Raw genomic sequence first — 19,079 nt, 5'->3', positions numbered from 1 at the left:
AAAATCTGAACTCTGGCCCTCATCTCTTCATTCCCTGGACTTAATATCATGACCCATCTTTGGAATTAAGTAAATGCCTTGTACTGAACTCTTAAAATACGGCTGATCACTGCTCTCATCCCACTGTACAGAAATGGGTGATTTTCTTATTTTCCTTTCCCATAGAGACCATGTCTTACTTGTCCCTGTACAACTACATCCAACACACTTCCCATGATGTACGACGTCCTCACTGCATCTTTATTAAATCAATAAATACCCAGTTCTCGCACAGTAGGCATTAACCTGCTCAACCAGATACAAATCTTGGAAAACAGAGAAACTATGCTTATCCTTCTTTGATACCGCTTAGCACAGTGACAGACACACAGCAGGTTCTCAGCACACGGGGAACGCATGACATATAACCGGAAAGTCGTTCAGGGGTCAGATTTTTCCGGGCCAGCTCTCCCTTCCTTGAGTCAAGTGCAAAGTGTGGGATGTACCGACTTAGGACCTCACAGAGTCCCAGGCAGATCACCAGCACTCACTAGCTGTCCCCGGTAGTAACTGTACCTGTCCCTGGTAGTAACTCGGCTCCTACCTCGGCAATGGTGGCGATCTTGGTAAGGCAGCTCCTCATGGCAGTGCTGTCATTCTCCCGCGTTCCTTCCTCCTCCAGGAAAGCCAAGTAGAGGAGGGTTTCTTTGCCAAACTGTTTGCAGGCCTCGGTCAGCACTGGAGATGCAATGACCAGGATTTCTGAAGGCCTCGGACCTCCCCTGCTGCCCAGCCCGGCCTCCCGGCCCCAGTACTTACAGTCGGCGGGTTCCGGCGGGGCTCGAAGGCAGGTGGTGCTCACATAAGCCATGGTGTCCCCGGTCAGGTGGGCAAGGAGGGTGACCGAGTGGAGGAGCCCACTGATAGCTGCCGGGAGTTTAAAGGGGGCTGCTGAGGGCTGTGTCACCTCCCTACGTCCTTCCCTGCTCAACCAGTTATATAGAGACCCCTTTCTTGGTGCGGAGGAACCCGTCGCTACTTCCACATGCCAGCATTTCTGAACGTGACCCAGCTGTCACCAAGCAACAGACCCTGTTGCCACCTTTCTTACCTTCTGGGCAGGCCAGATAGCACCTCCAGCTTTCTTCCAGGCGCTCGAGGCAGCTGGAAACAGACTTGACCTTGGAGAGAAGGTGATCTGTGAGGGGTAGACAGGGCCAAGTCAGAGTCGGAGTTGTCAGACCCGCTTTCTCCCCCCCGGGGGGGGGCACGTGACAGAGGAGCCCCTCTCGAGTGGCCTGGGCCCTGCAGGAGTTGCCCTAAGGTGGGGGGCGGAGGGAAGAGGGTTGACTGCGCTCGTACAGGACCTCAAAAGCTGCCCATCTGGTCCCTTAGCCAAGAGCCAGGGCAACCACATCCGCAGCCCAGAGTAAGCCTCTCCCTTCTCAGGACCGCCTGCCCAAATCCAATCCGGGCCTTCCCGATACGTCTTTCAAGGACCTCAGACTCTTGTCCGTGTTGAGCCCAGACCCTCAACTCCGTCAGGCTGTCCACGCCTGTTTCCTCAGGTGGAAACAGAGTCACGGGGCCCCCTCACGGCACCGTAGTGAGGAATCACTGGGCTGAGGCGTGTGGAGCGCTTACCACGGCGGTTGGCATATGCGTGCTTGGTAGCGTCAGCTGTGTGTGTGACCCTCCGCCCAGCCTCCCGGTTCTTCCGTTCCACTGGCTCATGTCTAAGCCCAGCTCACAAAGTCTCTCCTCAGAATCTGCCCACGGCAGCCCCGTTTCCTGGCACTCCCTCAGAAAACTGGGTACTCAGTGAGCTCCTTCCTCTGAGACCGCTGTGTTCCCCCACAGATGGGTTCCCTGCTGAATCAGAGCAGGCCTTGCTGTGGACGTCCCCAAATGGAGACGTTTCTTTTTTTTTTCTCCCCCAAAGATTATCTGAGGGAGAGAGTGTTCATGTGTGCAGGCAGGGGTAGGGGCAGAGGAAGTGGGGAGACAGAAAAATCTCAAGCCAACTCCCCGCTGAGCACAGAGTCTGACCGGGGGTTCGATCCTAAGGCCCTGAGACCATGACCTGCGCCGAGATCAAGAGTCGGACACTCAACCCACTGAACCACCCAGGCGTCATGCAGAAGTTTCTATTTGATCGGGAAAGTCAGCTCTCAGCGTTTCCTTGCCCCTGCTTGTCCTCAGGGGGCCCTTTCGGAGCTGTTATCCGTGACTCCACTGGTGTCTCGGGCCTGGCTGTCCTGCCACATCTGAGGCCGCTTCTCTCACCCAAGAGCTGCTCTGGCTCTGCCCGTTGCCCAACCCGCATGCCCTTAGGACTCCGGAACAGGCAGAGTGGGCCTGTGCATGCACGGACGGTGGGAATTCTGCGTTCCTGCCCCGCCACATTCACAGCTCCCCGTGTGGCTTGGAGGCTCCCGAGCAACCACCTCGTCGTTCAGGCCACGTTCTGTTCAGAGAGCAGCAGGGCTGTCGGTTCCCCCTCCCCCTGTGCTTACACTCGCTATCAGGGCTCTGCTCCCAGTGAGAGTTTCATCAGCGTGACCCACTGCATAGAGCCGTGGTATCACCCCCGGGGGCTTTAGAAAGTTCTACCGCCCAGGCTGAGCTTCTGGCTGAACAGATCTTAGCATGGAGCCTGGGCATCGCTGTGCAGCAGGCAAAGAACCCCCGAGCTCAGTGTCACGTGGGATTTGACGTCAGCACTGACCGCTGAGTTGGCGCGTACGGGCAGGCAAGGGGCAGGTACCTGCAGAGCCGGCACAGCTGATCAGAGGCGGCTCCTCCAGCTGCCGCAGGGCGTCCTGGACCACCTGCTCCGCGGCCTTCCTTGCCTCCGCCAGCAGCGTTCTCCTCTGGTCCTTGGCGAGCTGGCCCGCTGATTCCTGGAAGTGGCCCAGGGAGGTGAGAATCAGACACAGACCCCATCACGAACCTTCGAGCAGCGGCCACTTCCAACAGCTAGGATTCCTCACCTCCTTAACCCATGCTACCTTAACCCAGGCTACCGCCAACAAGGCGGGCAGCATCGGTTACTTGCCTTTGCAAGGGACAGTTCCCCCTGGGTGTGGTCCAGCTGCTCCTGCAGGGCCGCTAATTCCTCCTCCCGCCGGGCCACGGCGTGCGCCAAGCTGCTCCGCTCCTTCTCCAGCTCAGCGATCTGGGCGGCCCACTTTGCCTCTGACTGCAATGTCGGCAGGGTTCAAGAGCGAGAAATAAATGGTCCACTTCCCAGGAGTGTGGACCCGCCAGCAGGCTACACGGAACCAGAGGCGGTATCTCTAGGTCTCCACCTTCATTTCCCTCAGGCACACGCTGAGCACGACGGGAACAAAATGTGGGAAGGAACGTGATGCTCACCTGGGCAGAAGTTTCCAGACTGCCTTGGACGATGTGGAGTTCCTGTTTGCTGGTGGCAAGTTCTTGCTTCAAGCTCTCTAGTACTTCCATCTGTTCTTGAGTCTGAAAGACAAAAAAAAAAAAAAAACCCAGGAGCACTCTTGTCTGGGTGGTGGTTGCCAGGGAAAAACACATACAAAAATCCCTAAGCTATCAGGGAGCCCAGCTGGCTCAGTCGTCAGAGCGTGCAACTCTTGATCTTGGGGTCACGAGTTCAAGCCCCATGTTGGCTGTAGAGATGGCTTAAAAATAAAATCTTCAAAATAGTCCCCCAAGTTATCAATGGGAGATTTGTGTACCCTCTTGTATGCAAGGTTGGATGCATCCGACCAAAAGTGGGTGAGAAGAGGCAAGAATCCAGAATGTTCCAGAAGGTTTTCTTCTGACTAAGCGGGAAGGTCGAAGGGAGAATTTCAGGGACATTTCCTAAATGTCATGCTTCCGCTTATAATACTGATTACAGTAGAACAAGATTTTTTTTTTTAATAGACAGAAAAGTGTTTTTTATATTTTAAATTGAATTTAATTGATACCGAACTGGATCTTTTTTAAATTTTTTGACTTATTTATCTGACAGGCACAGTGAGAGAGGGAACACAAGCACGGGGAGCGGAAGAGGAAGAAGCAGGCTTCCCACCAAGCAGGGAGCCTGAGGCAGGGCTCTATTCTAGAACCCCAAGATCATGACCTGAGCTGAAGCCAGATGTTTAATGAATGAGCCACCCAGGCACCCCGAGAACTGGATCTTTAATTCAGACACCCCAACACCTGGTGTGATGCTGAATCTTACCATCTTGAAACCACTCTTCTTTTTATTTCTCTCATAAGTCTATTTTTCAAAGAGCAGGTTGCAATCCATTAGCATTCACAGCTAACATTTAAAAAAAAAAAAATGAAATAAACAGAGGCACCTGGGTGGCACCAAGCTGGTTAAGCATCTGACTCTTGGTTTCGGCTCACGTCGTGATCTCAGGGTTGTGAGATCGAGCCCGGCGTGGGGTTCTGTGCTCAGTGTGGCGTCTGCTTAAGACTCTCCCTCCCTCAGCCCCTTCCCCGAACCTTCGTAAAATTAGATCTTAAAAAAAATAAAAAAATTAAGGGGCGCCTGGGTGGCTCAGTGGGTTAAGCGTCTGCCTTTGGCTCAGGTCATGATCTCAGGGTCTTGGGGTCAAGCCTCGCATCTGGCTTCCTGCTCAGCGGGGAGCCTGCTTCTCCCTCTCCTTCTGCCTGCCGCTCTGCCTACTCTACCTCTCTCAAATAGTCTTAAAAAAAATTTTTTTTTAATTAAAAAATTAAAAAATGAAATAAACAGAGCAAAAAAAGAAAAATCCAAATGCATCCACAGAGAAAGGAGGAGTATTGCTTCATGAAACTTTTACTTCTAGGAAACAGACTCTTATTTCCTACTCTGAATTATTTCCTACTTGCTGAATTACAGCAAGCCCCGACTCTTAAGTGTAAGGCACTTGGTTTCCTCCCTCCAACATGTCCTACTGCAATGGACCTGCCTGCCAACCCCCACCGACTCATGGGTGCTCTTTCGGCCCCAGGTGTTCATGGTACCCTGTCATGGCGCCAGGCCTCTAACCCCTCGTGCTCTCCTCCTTCCGCTCACCTTCCGCTGTGCCTGGTCGCTGATGCGCTGGAAAGAGTCCTCGAGCTCTTTCTTCTCTCGTTCCAAATCCGCCTGGGCTTGCCTGGCCACGGACACCTGTTTGGTCACCTCCGCATTCTGTAGGGATAGAACAGTGTCTCGTACTGGCTCATCTTGGGCTGCAGAGCTCAGGGACAGCCTTCCCCCCCTTCCAGAACAAGGGGCAGCGTTCAGACCGCTGGACAGAGAAATCACGTTTCTACCCAGGGAGAAGCCAGAAGAGAGCTGTCATCTTCAGATGCTCGATGCTCAAGTATTCAAAGAATAGGAGCAACTGGGTGGCTCAGTCGGGTCTTGATTTTTGGCTCGGGTCATGATCTCAGCATTGTGAGATCAAGCCCTACATCGGGCTCTGCCCTGGGCATGGAACCTGCTTAGGATTCTCTCCCTCCCTTTGACCCCGCTCGATCTTACCCTAAAAATAAATGAATAGATAAAATAAAAGAATAATAAAGGTGGGGGATAATCCAATGGGGGCTGGCTTTGAAAGTCAAGAAATGGAAGGCCAGGGAGCCTGACAAAGCAGTGGTTTTCATGAGGAGGGTGCCTCGCTCGGAACTGGCAGAGGCACGGAGCTGCCTCTGGCGCAGGGCCCTACCTTCCGCAGCAGGTCGGCGTGGTTCTGTACCAGCTCGCTGTACTTCTCCTTCAGCTTGCTGTACCGCTGTTCGTTGGCCTGGGCTCTCCCTGTGTGGTCCATAGCCAAGGTGAGCAGCCTACCCCTGCTGGGTCCCTGTGCCTGCCTTCCCATAAGCCAGAGTCCCTAGGACACCCTTCTTTCTTTTCACAAATGCCGACACCCTCTTCGCCCTTAAAAATCCTATGGACAGTTGTCTTAAAAAGAAAAAGCCCCCCACCCCACCCCCAGATTCAGATCGCAGCACAGATTCACACCTCCTGAGCTCTGCACACTTGGTGTGTTTTGGCTTTAGGCCAGCTCTCCCTCGGACACCCCTTCCCCCAGACAGGCACCCTACTGTCACCTCCTGGTTCCTGTCCCCACATTCTGAGCCCGTGGGGCTCTCCCCTGTGTGGGCTCCCACCCACCCCTCTGACTGGTGACACCAAGGTCCTTCTAGATGGTTGTTCCGGACGGACGCGGGGCTGCGGCTCTGCCGCCCAGCCCCATCCTTCCCCATGAGCCTCGCGTGACTTTGGGGCTCCCACCCAGCCTAACGGTCTCACTTTCTATCTCCGTCAGGCTCCGCTGGGCCTTCTCCGTGTCTTCTCGCTTCTTCTTGAGCTCGTCCAGCTCGGCCCGGAGGAACTCGCTGTCATCAGCCGCCTGCTGCCGCAGGTGTCGCTGCTCCGCCAGCTCGGCCTCCAGCTCGCTGACCCGGCCCTTCAGCTGTAGCACGGCCCGCTGGCTCTGCGGGACACACTCAGCGGTGAGCCCCAGCACCCTGCCTCTGGGTTGGGCTGGGCAGGAGAAGCGGGTCCTCCCAGTTTTCAGGACCGATCCAATAAATACCCACGTGTGCCTACAAGCCCACAACCGAGCCTCACAGGAGTGGAGGCTTCTGGTCATTCCAGGCCACCCGGCCAACAAAGGGTGACAACAGGGGAGCTCCGGTCTGTTAGAGTGGCCTGGGAGCAATCCTGGACAAGCCGGCATGGGGGAGGAGGCGATGTTTGCCTGTCCCTGTGAGCGAAGCCTCCGGCCAGCCATGGGCCGTTGGCTCAGAAGCCGTTGTCAAGGTAGGAATGACGGAAATGCAGCACCGCCAAGACTGCGGGAGGACCAGGACCTTCTGGCTTTCGCATTTCTATTTGCATTTCTATTTTGCACCTCCCACCTTAAAATGGGGTCTGACAAGTGTCTCTGCCAAGCGAGTTTCACGTGAACATGTCACGTCACGGCGAAGCCCAGAACCAGATCAGGGCCCGACTCATACCTCCGTTTTCACGTTCTCCAGCTGTGCCTTCAGCTCGCTGACGTCTCTGTACAGCTGACCGATCAAGTGATCCCTGGGAACAGAAGGAGAACAAGTTTGCTTCCACTGTGCTTTCCTTCCATCCCTGTCCTTCTAAATGCGAGCTGGGAGAGCAGGGGAGGAAGTTGAGAGCTGGTGTTAATATGGAGAAAGTTCTTTGAAATTCCATCAATTTTACGCTAAGTCCCTCCGCGTTACCAGATCCGAATCTAACACCCCCGGGTTAGCTCAGCCTCACCTCATCTCCCTCTGGGATTCCAGGGGCCGATATCTGAGGGTCGTGACACTTCTCTACAACGCCCACGTGTCGCTAAGCATCCCGCCCTGATTGAGGGTGGCCAGAGGGACCCCCGGCTTCACATAGTTTCTGCACTGCCTGCCAGCGCCCAACCCAGACTCACTTCTCGTCCTTGTTCACGCCATTCTGACTGTTGAAATTGAAGGGGTCGCTGCTGAACGAGCTGCCAAAGATGTCATCAAACTTGTTGTCGAATAAACTCTGCGGTGACCGGAAAGGAGTGAGGACAAAGTTAAAAGGTCTAGAGACTTCTGTGCGGGGGTCAGAGGAGTTAGATGTAGAAAAAGGGGACCCTTTCTTAACTGGGTTCATGTCCACCTGGGGTCCCTCCTAGAGACCACAGGGCAGGGCCCGAGTCTAGGCTAGCACTTGAGTTAGAAGAACGATCCAGGGGCGCCTGGGTGGCTCAGTGGGTTAAAGCCTCTGCCTTGGGCTCAGGTCATGATCCCAGGGTGATCGAGCTCCACATGGAGCTCTCTGCTCAGCAGGGAGCCTGCTTCCTCCTCTCTCTGACTGCCTCTCTGCTACTTGTAATCTCTGTCTGTCAAATAAATAAAATCTTAAAAAAAAGAAGAAGAAGAAGAAGAAAATGATCCAGCTCGGTGATGGCCGAAGGGTCTTTGTCAGAGCCTCTCCCGTCCTCTCCCCTGCACGTACGGGGCAGCTCGAGGGGCTGCACGCGGGGTTCGCCCCCTGCTATGACCCTAACCCTCAGGTTCCAGTCAGGTGCTCCTCACCTGCTGGGAGGTGTCCATGTCCACGAGGTCATCCTTCTCCAGGACGGGCTCGCTGTCTGGGGACGAGGCCTCAGCCGGGATGACCACCACAGGGCTGATGTGTTCCGACAGCGCAGAGGCCCGCAGGAAGTTGGGTGGGTTCTGAAGACGGAGGACACACCCTCAAACCGTGTCACCCGCCAGGCCCGCCCATCCCTGAGATCTGAGAGCACCCAGGACCCAGCAGCTCCCACCGCGGGGCTGGGCGCTCTTACCTCCGGCAGCTGAGGGGTCTGAATGAGCCGTTTGAAGTATTGGAGGTTGCTGGAGCGGTAGAACAGATCTTTCAACCTGGGGATGGAGAAGGGCCTGAGGGGTGCTGGGGGCCGGGGTCGGGGACAGTGCAGCACCCCCCACCCTTCCCCAGCAGTCCGGCTGCCTGCCCAGCCCAAAGGCGCGGGCTGTCAAGGAGATGACCTCCATGGCGCTGGGATTCAATTGTGATGCTGCAGGGAGAGGTTATCTGTAGCCCGGGCTTGCTTATGTGGTGATGAGAAAGAGGTAGTCAAAGGGCAAAACCCTCTGGAAGAGAGGGTCACCTTAGAACAAACTTTGGCATCTCTGTAGAATTGATGCTGTTGCCTCGCAGGTGTCTTCCCGGGAACGTTGGGCTTAGAAAATACATTCACTGTCCTAACCACAGGGATGGGGAAGGGAACTTTATTCCTGAGAGAGATCTCTCTGTTCTCGATCTCTGTGTTATCTCCCCAGTTAGACTAGACGCTTCTAGAAGGCAGAGACTAAGCCCCTCTGAGCTGGGTTCGCCACAGCACCACGCACAGAGGCATTAACTCGAATTAACTCATCAGGACCTCGCTGGAGAAAAGTGATCCATTTCTACTGTGTCCCCATCCTGAGGCTACAGGAACGAAGAAAGCACATTTTCCTCTCCTCCTCGGGTCCCCATTTGGAATCAAAACGTGGAAGGCTGAGGAAGCAGAGAGCACCGGACAGATTTCCTGAGAGGAAGGAGGATTGTGGGTCTCTGTGCCCTCTCCCCGCAACACACAGTCTCCTCCAGCTCAGCCCAATACACTGAACCCCTGGGGTCTCATGCCAGCCCTTCCAACCCCAAGTTGGGACTGTCCCTCTGAGGTCATTGGCGCTTTCCCCAAATTCAGGGACACCGAGGCCTCAGAGAGCTACCAGGACCGTGCCAACAAGAAAGTGAGGGAGCCGCTCATGGGAGAGGTTTTTATAAGCTAGAAAAAAATGAAAGGAAATAAAATCACCTGACCACCCCCCCACCCCCGTTTCTGGGCTAGAGCCAACAGTAATAGGCTGCATTGCTTTCATAAGCTACTGGAATTTACCATTCCAGGAAATCAGCCCCAGGGCCTGTCTCCTAGGATTTAATAAGTCATTTATTATAGAATAAACATATAAGGCTTTTCAAACGGAATAAGCAAACCGGGAGGTTAGCACAACCCTGAACTTGGCCTCTGACTGCTGCCCGGGAACCAGCAAGAGAAGTCTGAGCTTGGGGGGTTGGCGGTTTGGCTTTTTCTCTGTTGTCAGGGCTGAAGAAAGTTAAGAGCAACACAAGAGGGTCAAAGAGAGCCCCAGCGCCCTTCTCGGCACCTGGGTTCTCTGTCTCACACCAGGCTGGGAGAAGGGCCGGCCGAAGCAACGGAACGCAGACGCTAAGGCAGGCCCTGACGGAGAAATGAGCTGAGAACGTTCCAGGAACTGAAAAAGGACCCCTGTGCGGCAGAAACACCCTAAGCCCTAAAGACGAGGTCAGAGACGGCAAGCGGGGCCTTGTAGACCATGGAGAAGAGCTTGGATTTGATTATCAGTGTGATCGGAAGCCACCGTCTGACCAAGGGAATGACGTCTTTACAAGGTTGTTCTAACGGCTGGGATGGGGGACGGGGTTTCAGGGGGCAGGAGTGGAAGCCCCGGGCGTCTGCCATATTGGAGGGTCCGGGCACAAAACGATGGTAGCCCAAGAGACGCCAGCTATGATCAGAACCAAGATAAACGAGCAGAACATGTGCCAGTGGACTGGACGTGAGTGGGGAAGACAGTTCCAGATCGCTGGCCTCAACGCACGTGGTAGCATTTACTGAGAGAGGCAAGGCCAGGGAGAAAAAATCTTGTGGTTTTTTTTGTTTATGTACTGATTTTTAGAGAGAGACAGTGAGCTCATGAGCGGGAGCGGGAGAGGGAGAGAGACTCTCAAGCAGACTCCCCGCCGAGCGCTGAGCCCACCGAGGGGCTCCATCCCACAGCCCCATCATCACAACCAAAACCAAGAGCTGGACGGTCAATCGACGACACAACTGGGAGAAAAAGTCCGGGGGAGGAAAACCCAGTGCTCAGTTGGAGACAGATCATCGGGAGCGTGAGACTGGAATTCAGAGGCAAGGCTCAGCCAGCCAGGCACACAGATCTGGGTGTTCACAGCCTTTGATTCTCTCCCTCAAGCCACTTACTTGGTGAATTGCTCCATGAAGCGGTCCCGGTGGCCTTGCAGGGTGTCGGCTGGGAGACCTGGAAGAAATTGGGAAAGGGTGAGGAGGGAATTGGGAAGGGTGAGAAGGTAAGCCACGCGGAGCTCCGGAGGGAGAAGACCATCCATGCCGGGGCTTGCGGCCAGCCCCACAGGGGGTGCGGCCATTCCTGGCCTCGAGCTGCCCCAGGGACAGGGACTGGTGACCAAAGGGGCCCAGAAGGGGCAGTGGTGAGTCCAAGAGTGCTTTATCCTCCACATCTGTCCATTTGTCCCCAGAGCATGACCCATTCTGGGTACAGCGGGCTGGAAGCTATGCCCCATGGAAGATGCCAAACAGCAGGACAGACCCCCAGCAGGTGGCACAAGGGATGGCTCTCCCAGATGTACGTGTACTGGGTCGGTCCCCATCCGGTGCTCACTTGGTCACAACCAATGGCAAGAGGACTCTTAGACCAGCCTCCTCCCCTACGAGGCGGGCTCTCTGAGGTCCCTGCTTCCCAGAATGCGTGACGCTGCGTACCTCAACGACAGATCACAACTCAGTGATCCCTTTATTTCTTGTTTTATTCCTTCAACGTACATTTTAGGAATTTTTGAGTAGATGATACATTTATTTGGTACAAAGAAGTAGGTGTATAACATAATTCGAAATGCCCAGTATACAGAGGGTGACGATGGCACTTTATCTCAGTGGCCTCTCTCCCTCGAGTCCTTACCCCTAGTCATGACAAAAACATCGGGCAGACTTAAATCAGGGGACATTCTACACGAGCGCGACCAATTCTCGAACTATCAAAGTTGTGAAAAACGGGGCAAGTCCGAGAAACGGTAGCAGCCAAGAGGAGGCCAGGGAGACACGAGTCAGTATGATGTGGTGTCCTGGATGGCACGTTAGGTAAACACCATGGAAATCTGAGTGAAGTACGGACTTCAGCTGAGAAATAATTTATCAGTATTGGTCCATTCGTTGTAACAATGCATCATATTCGTGTAAGATATTAATAATAAAGGAAACTAGGTTCAGGGCATGGGGGCACTTTCTCAGCGATCTTCACAACTTTTCTGTAGATCTAAAACTATTCTAAAATGAAACCTTTATTTTCAGGTAAGTATACATTGGGGAGGACAACTGCTTTTCTTCCCTTGGGATTCAGTCCACTCTCTGTCCCTCTGGGTACAATCACTTGCTCCAAAGCCTTCCTATCGCTTAAACATCCGATTCCAACCTCCCTTCCCCGAGATGATCCTGGATTAATCCCAGTGATGCTGCTTCCCATGCCCCCGCTAGATAATCAGACCCACTTTTCTGAGACCACGGTTCTAGAGTATCCCTTGTCCCTGCCTTCCAACATGCATCCCTGTGCCTTTGCCAGGGCCGTAACGCCTTGCTAATATGCAGTCAGGTCTTGGATTTTCTCAGTTCTCCATCATCCATACATTCCTGCATGTGTATATCCCTCATGGGGAATGTCTCTGAGTGTGACCCAGAAACCACCCACATCAGCTTCACCTGGGAGATGGTTCCACCACGCAGACCCCCGAAGCTACTGGACCCACCCGCAGCAGACCCCGCAGGAGGAGGACCCACACGCACTGTCCTGAACAGGAAGCATGCGAAAGTATGAGAGTTCTACAGTAGCTTCCCAGACAGAATCTACGAACACATCCCAGGGTTCTGTGGCTGGGGAGGGGCCGGCCCCCTAGGTACGAGAGCAGCTGTTTCACATTTTCTATTCCCCCACAAAGTCCACACGTAGAGAAGCTGTGTGGTTGAACACTTTGGACACCGCTGCCCATGTGCCCCGTGGGTACAGGTCAGGTCTGGTATCATCATTCGTGTGGGTCCTGGGATACGGGACATGGGCGGACGGGGACGTGGTGAAGCCAGAGGTGGGGGGAGGGAACGGTCCCAGGACACGGCTATGGAGAGCCAGGGGCTTCCATGGGCACACCAAAGCTTGTGCCCCGCTCTTCACTCTCAAGGGGCTGGGAGCTCTAGGGCCTTCGGGAGCCGCGGCAGAAAGGACCCAGAAGGGACAGCCTCTGCTGTCATCCTCCTTCCGGAGGAGATGTGGCCCACTGTACTCACACGAGTGGAGTTTGAAGAGGAGCTTGACGGTGTAATCGTACAGATGGCTGCAGTCCAGGATGACCTGGATCAGCGGGGCGAGGCGGCACTGCCCGGCTGTCGTCACGGACACCGAGCGCGACATGTCCAGGGAATTGAACACTAGGGAAGAAAAGGCGACACGGACAGTAGGGGATGGGAAACTGCAGGTGACTTTCTCGGAGCGGCAGAAGCCAGGGGTCGAGGTCATCGGACGCAGCTACCCATTACAACAGCCCCGGGGGACAGGTCAGCAGGGCAGGGAACAGGGCGAGTCCCCTGAAGGCTATCACACGGGAAAACGGCAAACACTGATCAGAACACGAAGGAGGGAGTAATTCAGCCTTGGCTTCCTAGGGGCTTGTCACAGGGTCTTGGGACACCAGAAGGGGACTGGTGCAAGAGTCCCAGGGGGATCGCCGAGGATGAACCGTCAGGATCAAAGGCTGCCGTCGGTCCCTGGGGGGCAGGTCAGCAGAAGCACGGCCCTCCACCCTCTCGAGCTCCAGAGGGGCACGTTGCTCCCTCCCTGTCTTGCTCCACAGACCCCCTTCCACATCTGCCCCCGACCCCTTGTTTTTTTTTTTCCTTTCCTTTTCTTTGAATTTATTTATTTTAGGGAGAAAGGACAAGCAGGAGGGGCAGAAGGAGAATCTCAAGCAGACTCCACGCAAAGCATAAAGCCTGATCCCAGGACCCTGAGATCAGAAGTAGAGCCCAAACCAAGAGATGGATGCTCAACAGACTGTGTGCCCCTCCCCCCGGGCACCCCGTACCCCTTGTTCTAAAATCAAGCAGCCAGATGCTTGGCCATGGACCCTCAGTGTGCACACCACTGGCCGGACCTGAACTTGTTCCCGTAGTGGCCGCCCACCACCTGCGGAGACGCCACGGCAGGCAGCATCGAGAAAAATCAGTGCTCGGGATGGCCCCGGATCAAAGCCCAGAGTGGCTGTGTTCAGCCTTCCCTGACTGCACTAATCCCTGTTAACTGGCTTACTCTGGCAGCTGAAAAAAAAGAAAAAAGAAAAAAAATCCCAAACAGTTCTAATTAAAAGGCAGCTTTTCTTTTTGACACAAATTAAAAGCAGCTGTCACCGCAAGGCGGCCATCCTCAAGTCCACTGGCTTCTCTGGGCTCCGCTCTGGCAAGGAATCACAGACGGCTCCATCCTCCGGCCTGCCTGTCGCTTTCCAGGAATGCCCCTTGGCATCCGGTAACATCTAGAGCAGTGTGACCGTGGACAAGTTGCTCAACCTCTCTGTGCCTCCAGATGCTTTTCTGTAAAACGCAGGGGCTTCTAAGAGTGCGTTCCTCAAAAAAGGTCTGGTACGTATCCAAGGGCAGTGTTGTGGGACATGCAGAGCACACGTGTCCCACAACACCGAGGGGGTTCTCGGTGTTGGCCTTGAGACTGATTAGAATCACCTGGAAAAACTTAAACTCTAAAGTCTGCCTGCAACTCCCCTTCCTCCCATTCTGTTTTAATTGGTCTTGGGTAGGGCTGGGGCATTGGAAGGTATCAAACCCCCGCAGATGATTTTAACATGCAGCCAGGGCTGAACGCTGTTATTTCCTAGCTGAGCGCGAAGCAGTATCAGCCGGGAACACCGAGTGACAGACATAAGTGTCTCCCGGAGCCCCCCACTGTGGCTGTCACATGGGGCTCCCGGGTGCCTGAAACATGGCCAGTGCAACCGAGGACATGACTTTTAAAGGTTATTTAATTATAACTTATTTAAATAGATGCGATGTAATTAATTTAATATAATTAAACTGCTACCGATGGGACAGTGGCGACCATACTGGATAGTGTAGACCTGGCCGGGGAGGGGGCGCGCTGCTAAAACACAGCTGGCTGGGCCACACCTCAGAGGTTCAGAAGCAGGAGGTCTGGGGCGGCACCTGGGCCTTTGCATTTCTAACAAGTTCTCAGGAGATGCTGATGCTCCTGGTCCAGGGACCACTCTTGGAGAGCTGTCGCAAGTGCTGGAAAGAAGTGTCACTGGCTCATGTTTCCCAAAGCGGAAAACCAAGGGAACCTCAGGGGATGGGTGGGAACCTCGCAGGGTCACAGACTAGGACTCAGAAGCTGGGGAGACTTTTTCCCATACCAGCTGCCTTGGTTTCGGCAGCACACAGTGGGGACCGGGGGACAGGAGAGGGAGTGGGGGAGACCAGTGGTCGAGGGCTCTTGATTCCGAACCCACGCTGGCTCAGGGGCAAGAAAGCCACCAGCACTTAACGATCTTGGGGTTTGTGCCAAGACTTGGGGTAGCTCCACTCTAGCAAAAGAGGCTGATTCACTCCCGACAGGCCCATGGCATTGGGTGGGATATTGATACTGGTTATGAGCACTGGCCCCCTATCTTTTCATCACTGCTGTTATCCGAAGCACACATTCCTGAATTTTGCTGAGCACTTGCTATGTACCAGATACCGGGCTCGAACAGAGGGAAGTTATTCATGGATGAGGAGGACATGGTTCCTGATTCCGGGGAGGAGCTCAGTATCCAGTGATGATGATACAAGTGATCCACGCCTGTAAGAACAGCCAGGTATGGGCGTCTGGGTGGCTCAGGCGGTTAAGCGTTCGACTCTTGGTTTCGGCTCAGGTCACGCGATCGCATGAGCTATAGGGTCGAGCCCCAAGTTGGGCTCCGTGCTGAGCGAGGGATCTGCTGGAGATATTCTCTCTCCCTCTGCCCCTCCTGCTTGTGCTCTCGCTCTACAATAGTTAAATCAAACTTAAAAAAATTAAAAAAAAAATGCATCCATACCATTTCTCTTACTCGGCTGGGAACACCTTAAGGTAGGGATTCTATTTGGTGTTTCATTTTTACTTCTCTATTGACTTTTGTAGAAGTCAACAGACTTCTAGAAGTTGCTAGCAGGCCAAGGATCTTCTTCTTTCCCTACAAACCACGGTTCCCAACTGGCTCTGGTGATCGTCTCCCACATCCAGCACTGAACCGATCGGCCGAAATACGAAGGCGTTTGCTGCCCTGGCCCAGTGCTGGCTGGACACTTTTCATGGAGCATCTTGAATCTTAGAAAACGGGCTCTACTCTTCCCTGGGAGAGAAGGGGGGGCCATGCTGGCAGGTGTGGGAAGAGAGGACGCCAGAGAGAAGGGAACGGGACTGCTTCCTTCCTGATTCACGTCAGGGAAGGGCTGGGGGCTGACAGCCGGGGGGCACCGAAACCCTCCGCGAAGGGAGACTGGAAGGGTGGCCCAACTCCCCTTGCTAGTGGAAAGGGGCTTCGTGGGCCTCTCGCATGGACTTGGCCAACAGCTCAACTCGACCAGCTGGTCGACCCTGGCTGCCGGCCAAAGGGCACACGGCAACCCCCATCCTTAGCAGCCATCCAACCCGAGTGCCAGCCCAGCTTGGTGGCAGACTGAGCACCGGCCAGCGCTGGGGTCACCGTCCAAAGGTTATCAAAGAGGTCAGACCCGCCTCTGGGCTCTGGGAGGCCTGCAGGGTGGGCAGCCTGGTTGTTCCGCTCAGAATGCAATCACCGACTCTGGAAGCACCCACCGAGCTCCTGCCCCTCCCCGCGCCAGGGACGAGGAGGGTGGGGGGAGATAGGGTAGGGACACTGCCGTCTCCTGGCCTGTGCGGCCCAACCTTGGAGGGAGAAGGGGACTAGGACGGCTGGTCCAAGCCGGGAATAAAGCTTGGAATTAGGCAATTCCCATGAGAGCCTGGGCCAGATGGGAGGGAGAGACTCACCAGTTTGGAAGAGATTAAGTTCACACTCCAGGTAGTCAAACATCTCCACTGTTAGCTGGAAACTGGACGGCAGAGGAGGGAGAGGTTCTGTTCCAAAGCCTGAGGCCAGCCCCTCCTCAGTCCCCTCCGCCCTGCTCTGTGTCGCTGACTCTGTCCCCAGGGCACATGCGCGTGCACGTGCGCACACACACCCACCGCAACACGCCCGAACCTTAGCCCTCACCCACGTGGGTCTTAAGGCCATGTGAAGATCATGTAGGGTGACTTCCACAGGGACGGTGGCAGAGGGGAGGGCAAAGGGTCACACCCCCTCTGGATGAAGCACCGACAGCCCAGCCACTGCCCTTGCCACCAGGCCCCGTGTGACCCCAGCTAGAGGGGCAACGTGGAGCCTGCTTCCCCGCTGGGTCCACAGCCACTCACAAGTTGTTAACGTCGCTCTCTCCGGCCTCATCCAGCTGCCGGTCGCTCATCTGAAGGTTGCCTGGGAACCTGGGATTCTGGAAAGGGAGGCAGAGGAATGACATCAGGACAGAGCATCTCAGGCTGACAGCAGGCAAGCCGGCCGCAGGCTTCACGGCTCTGTTCAGGCAGCACAAATACCCTTCTCGGGGGCCATGTCGGTGCCCACAGAGCCCCTGACCAGCTCCAGCAGAGAACAGCCACTACCTGTCATCAGAGGGAAAGGCTCGGTCCCACACCTGGGAGCCAGGCAGGGCTCGGCCCTAACAATTCGTGTTCTGGGACATTCTTCTAAAGACGCTCGCTGGCCCTGCTGCGAGACCCAGCATGACAGCCGCCGGCCCTCACCCATGCTTCCCTCTGTCCTCGGGCCACTTCCCACACCTGCCACGGGGAGCTCAGGGAAGACAAACCCATTTGCATATTGACGTTAGGGAAACATCATGAAACAATCCTGGAGGTCGGAAAACATTATGCTTTGTGGCCCCAAAGTCCGGAAAAACTATTACGCATCATCATCGGTATCATTATCTTTTCCCCAGCGTGGCCTGCCTGGAGTGGATGGAACTCGTGGCAACCGGAAAGGTGCAGGCGTCAAGGGAGGAATCAGTTCCACGGAGACCACTCTGGGCTCTGAAGACAGAAATCCTCCTCCGCCCGCCTCCGGGCTCCGGGCTCCGGGCCGCCCGCTCCTGTGGGCAAGGCTCACCACCCCGGCTCCCGAATGTCAAGAGTCGGTCAGTTCCTTGGGCGCCCCCCTCTGGCCATATTTAACCTCCTCGCTCGATCTGGACATTACAGAGACCTGTTCCGGGTGCCCCTTCTTGGGCCCGGTCCTTCCACCACACCGCTGGCAACCCTGGTGACCCTGGGCCTTTGTGCGAGGACCAGCTGCCAATGTCCCTGAGAAGGACTCACAGCTCGAGTCCCCTTGAATCGTGTTCTCCAGCCTTAGGGCCCCTTCCCTGTCCTTGCTGCTGGAGCTGTGGGCTCCCCTTTCCGGCGAACCGGGTGCCTGGCCCCCACACCGCCACCCTGGTATGCGCCTTCCTCCTTACATCCCCGGAACCCCTCGGCATCCTGTTTCCCACTCCCTTCCCCGTTCTGAACGTGCCACCAGCTGTCCTTCCGTTCCTCCAGCTTCTCTCTCCGGACTCAGGATCAGCCCTCCTCGTGCGCTAGTCAATCCAATCTAGGTTCTGGTTCATTCCGTCCCTCATCCAAGGAGTCCTGATTGAGTCCCTGTTCTAGGCTAGATGCTGGGCAGGACCCAGGACACGAGGAGACACACACAACTGTCCTCTGTTGTCCTCTGTCCTCCCGGAGCTCAGAATGCAGAGCGCCCGTGACCTCACTCGGCCTCTCTGGGCTCCTGATCACCCAGGTCCCTCCCATGGGCCCCACATCTCCGTAGCTGTTGCCCCCCACCCACCCTCCTGCCAGTCTTCAGAGAGACCCCACCACTCTTGCCTGTCCCAGGACCACCGTCCTAATCTGGCTCTCACCGTGTTCCACTCTGAGTGGGAGGGTCTCACACACCTGCCGGGTCAGCCCCCCAACCCCCAACCAGCCCGTTCCTCACACTGATGTGGGTCTGCGGCCCATCCCTCAGGAACCCCAAACTGTGCTAGGCCAAGCCCTCTGTCTGAGGCTGATCCTCTGCCTGGAACGGCCGCCCTGCCCTCCTCTCCCCTTGCAAGGTGGCAGTCAAGGATGTGGGGGTCTGGGGTGTGGGTGTATTCCTTGGGAGGGAGGGAGGGTGGGGAACGGACTGTGGGGTCAGAGGGCAGACCTGCACACTGTATGTCCAGCACTGGCTGCCTCTCTGGCTCGACACGCTGTCTACAATGTGACTTCGACATTCACCTTGGGTGGTGTGGTCCCTGCCCCATCCCTTTGTCTCCAGGAACCCCCGTGATGCCTCAGCCCATACAGGGCAGTGGAAGGGACGCTCCGTGACTTCGAGGCTGGGTCACATGAATGCCACGCACTTCTACCTTGTCCTCCCGGGAGCCTGGCCAGGCTGCAGGGAAGTTCTCACTCGCACTGAGACTTCACGAGGAGGGAGATGCCAGGCCAGTTCCACGCTGCCCCAGCGCTAGCCAGCACCGGGCTGGGACCGCCTGCGGGACCTGCACGCTCAACTGCCCTGCCCAGTCCTTCTGGAACTCCCGACCCACGGAGGTGTGAGATGACAAACGGCTGCTGGTGTCACAGCCCCTGACCTGGCGGTGGGCTCAGGTGTCCCGCCGGAAAGA

General features: G+C 55.6%; 1 protein-coding gene across 2 annotated transcripts in view; it reads right to left on the bottom strand.

The window, feature by feature from the left end:
• HIP1 (huntingtin interacting protein 1) overlaps positions 1-19,079 on the bottom strand; it is a 139,839-nt gene that overhangs the window by 14,906 nt on the left and 105,854 nt on the right. For both annotated transcript variants that reach the window (XM_059414668.1, XM_059414669.1), the window contains exons 6-22: positions 16,783-16,859; positions 16,360-16,421; positions 12,606-12,746; positions 10,497-10,554; positions 8,274-8,349; positions 8,020-8,160; positions 7,386-7,483; positions 6,946-7,018; positions 6,236-6,419; positions 5,649-5,737; positions 5,012-5,128; positions 3,358-3,459; positions 3,038-3,181; positions 2,747-2,882; positions 1,091-1,177; positions 799-906; positions 584-717 (exon numbers count right to left, since the gene is read on the bottom strand). In XM_059414668.1, coding sequence (XP_059270651.1) covers positions 584-717; positions 799-906; positions 1,091-1,177; positions 2,747-2,882; positions 3,038-3,181; positions 3,358-3,459; positions 5,012-5,128; positions 5,649-5,737; positions 6,236-6,419; positions 6,946-7,018; positions 7,386-7,483; positions 8,020-8,160; positions 8,274-8,349; positions 10,497-10,554; positions 12,606-12,746; positions 16,360-16,421; positions 16,783-16,859 — 1,827 coding nt within the window. The remainder of the gene's footprint in view (positions 1-583; positions 718-798; positions 907-1,090; positions 1,178-2,746; positions 2,883-3,037; positions 3,182-3,357; positions 3,460-5,011; positions 5,129-5,648; positions 5,738-6,235; positions 6,420-6,945; positions 7,019-7,385; positions 7,484-8,019; positions 8,161-8,273; positions 8,350-10,496; positions 10,555-12,605; positions 12,747-16,359; positions 16,422-16,782; positions 16,860-19,079) is intronic.

The sequence above is a fragment of the Mustela nigripes genome, chromosome 11 (genome assembly GCF_022355385.1).
Source record: "Mustela nigripes isolate SB6536 chromosome 11, MUSNIG.SB6536, whole genome shotgun sequence".
Lineage (NCBI taxonomy): Eukaryota > Metazoa > Chordata > Mammalia > Carnivora > Mustelidae > Mustela > Mustela nigripes.
The sequence above is the reverse complement of the archived record's forward strand: the minus strand, read 5'-3'. Positions and strand labels throughout refer to the sequence as shown.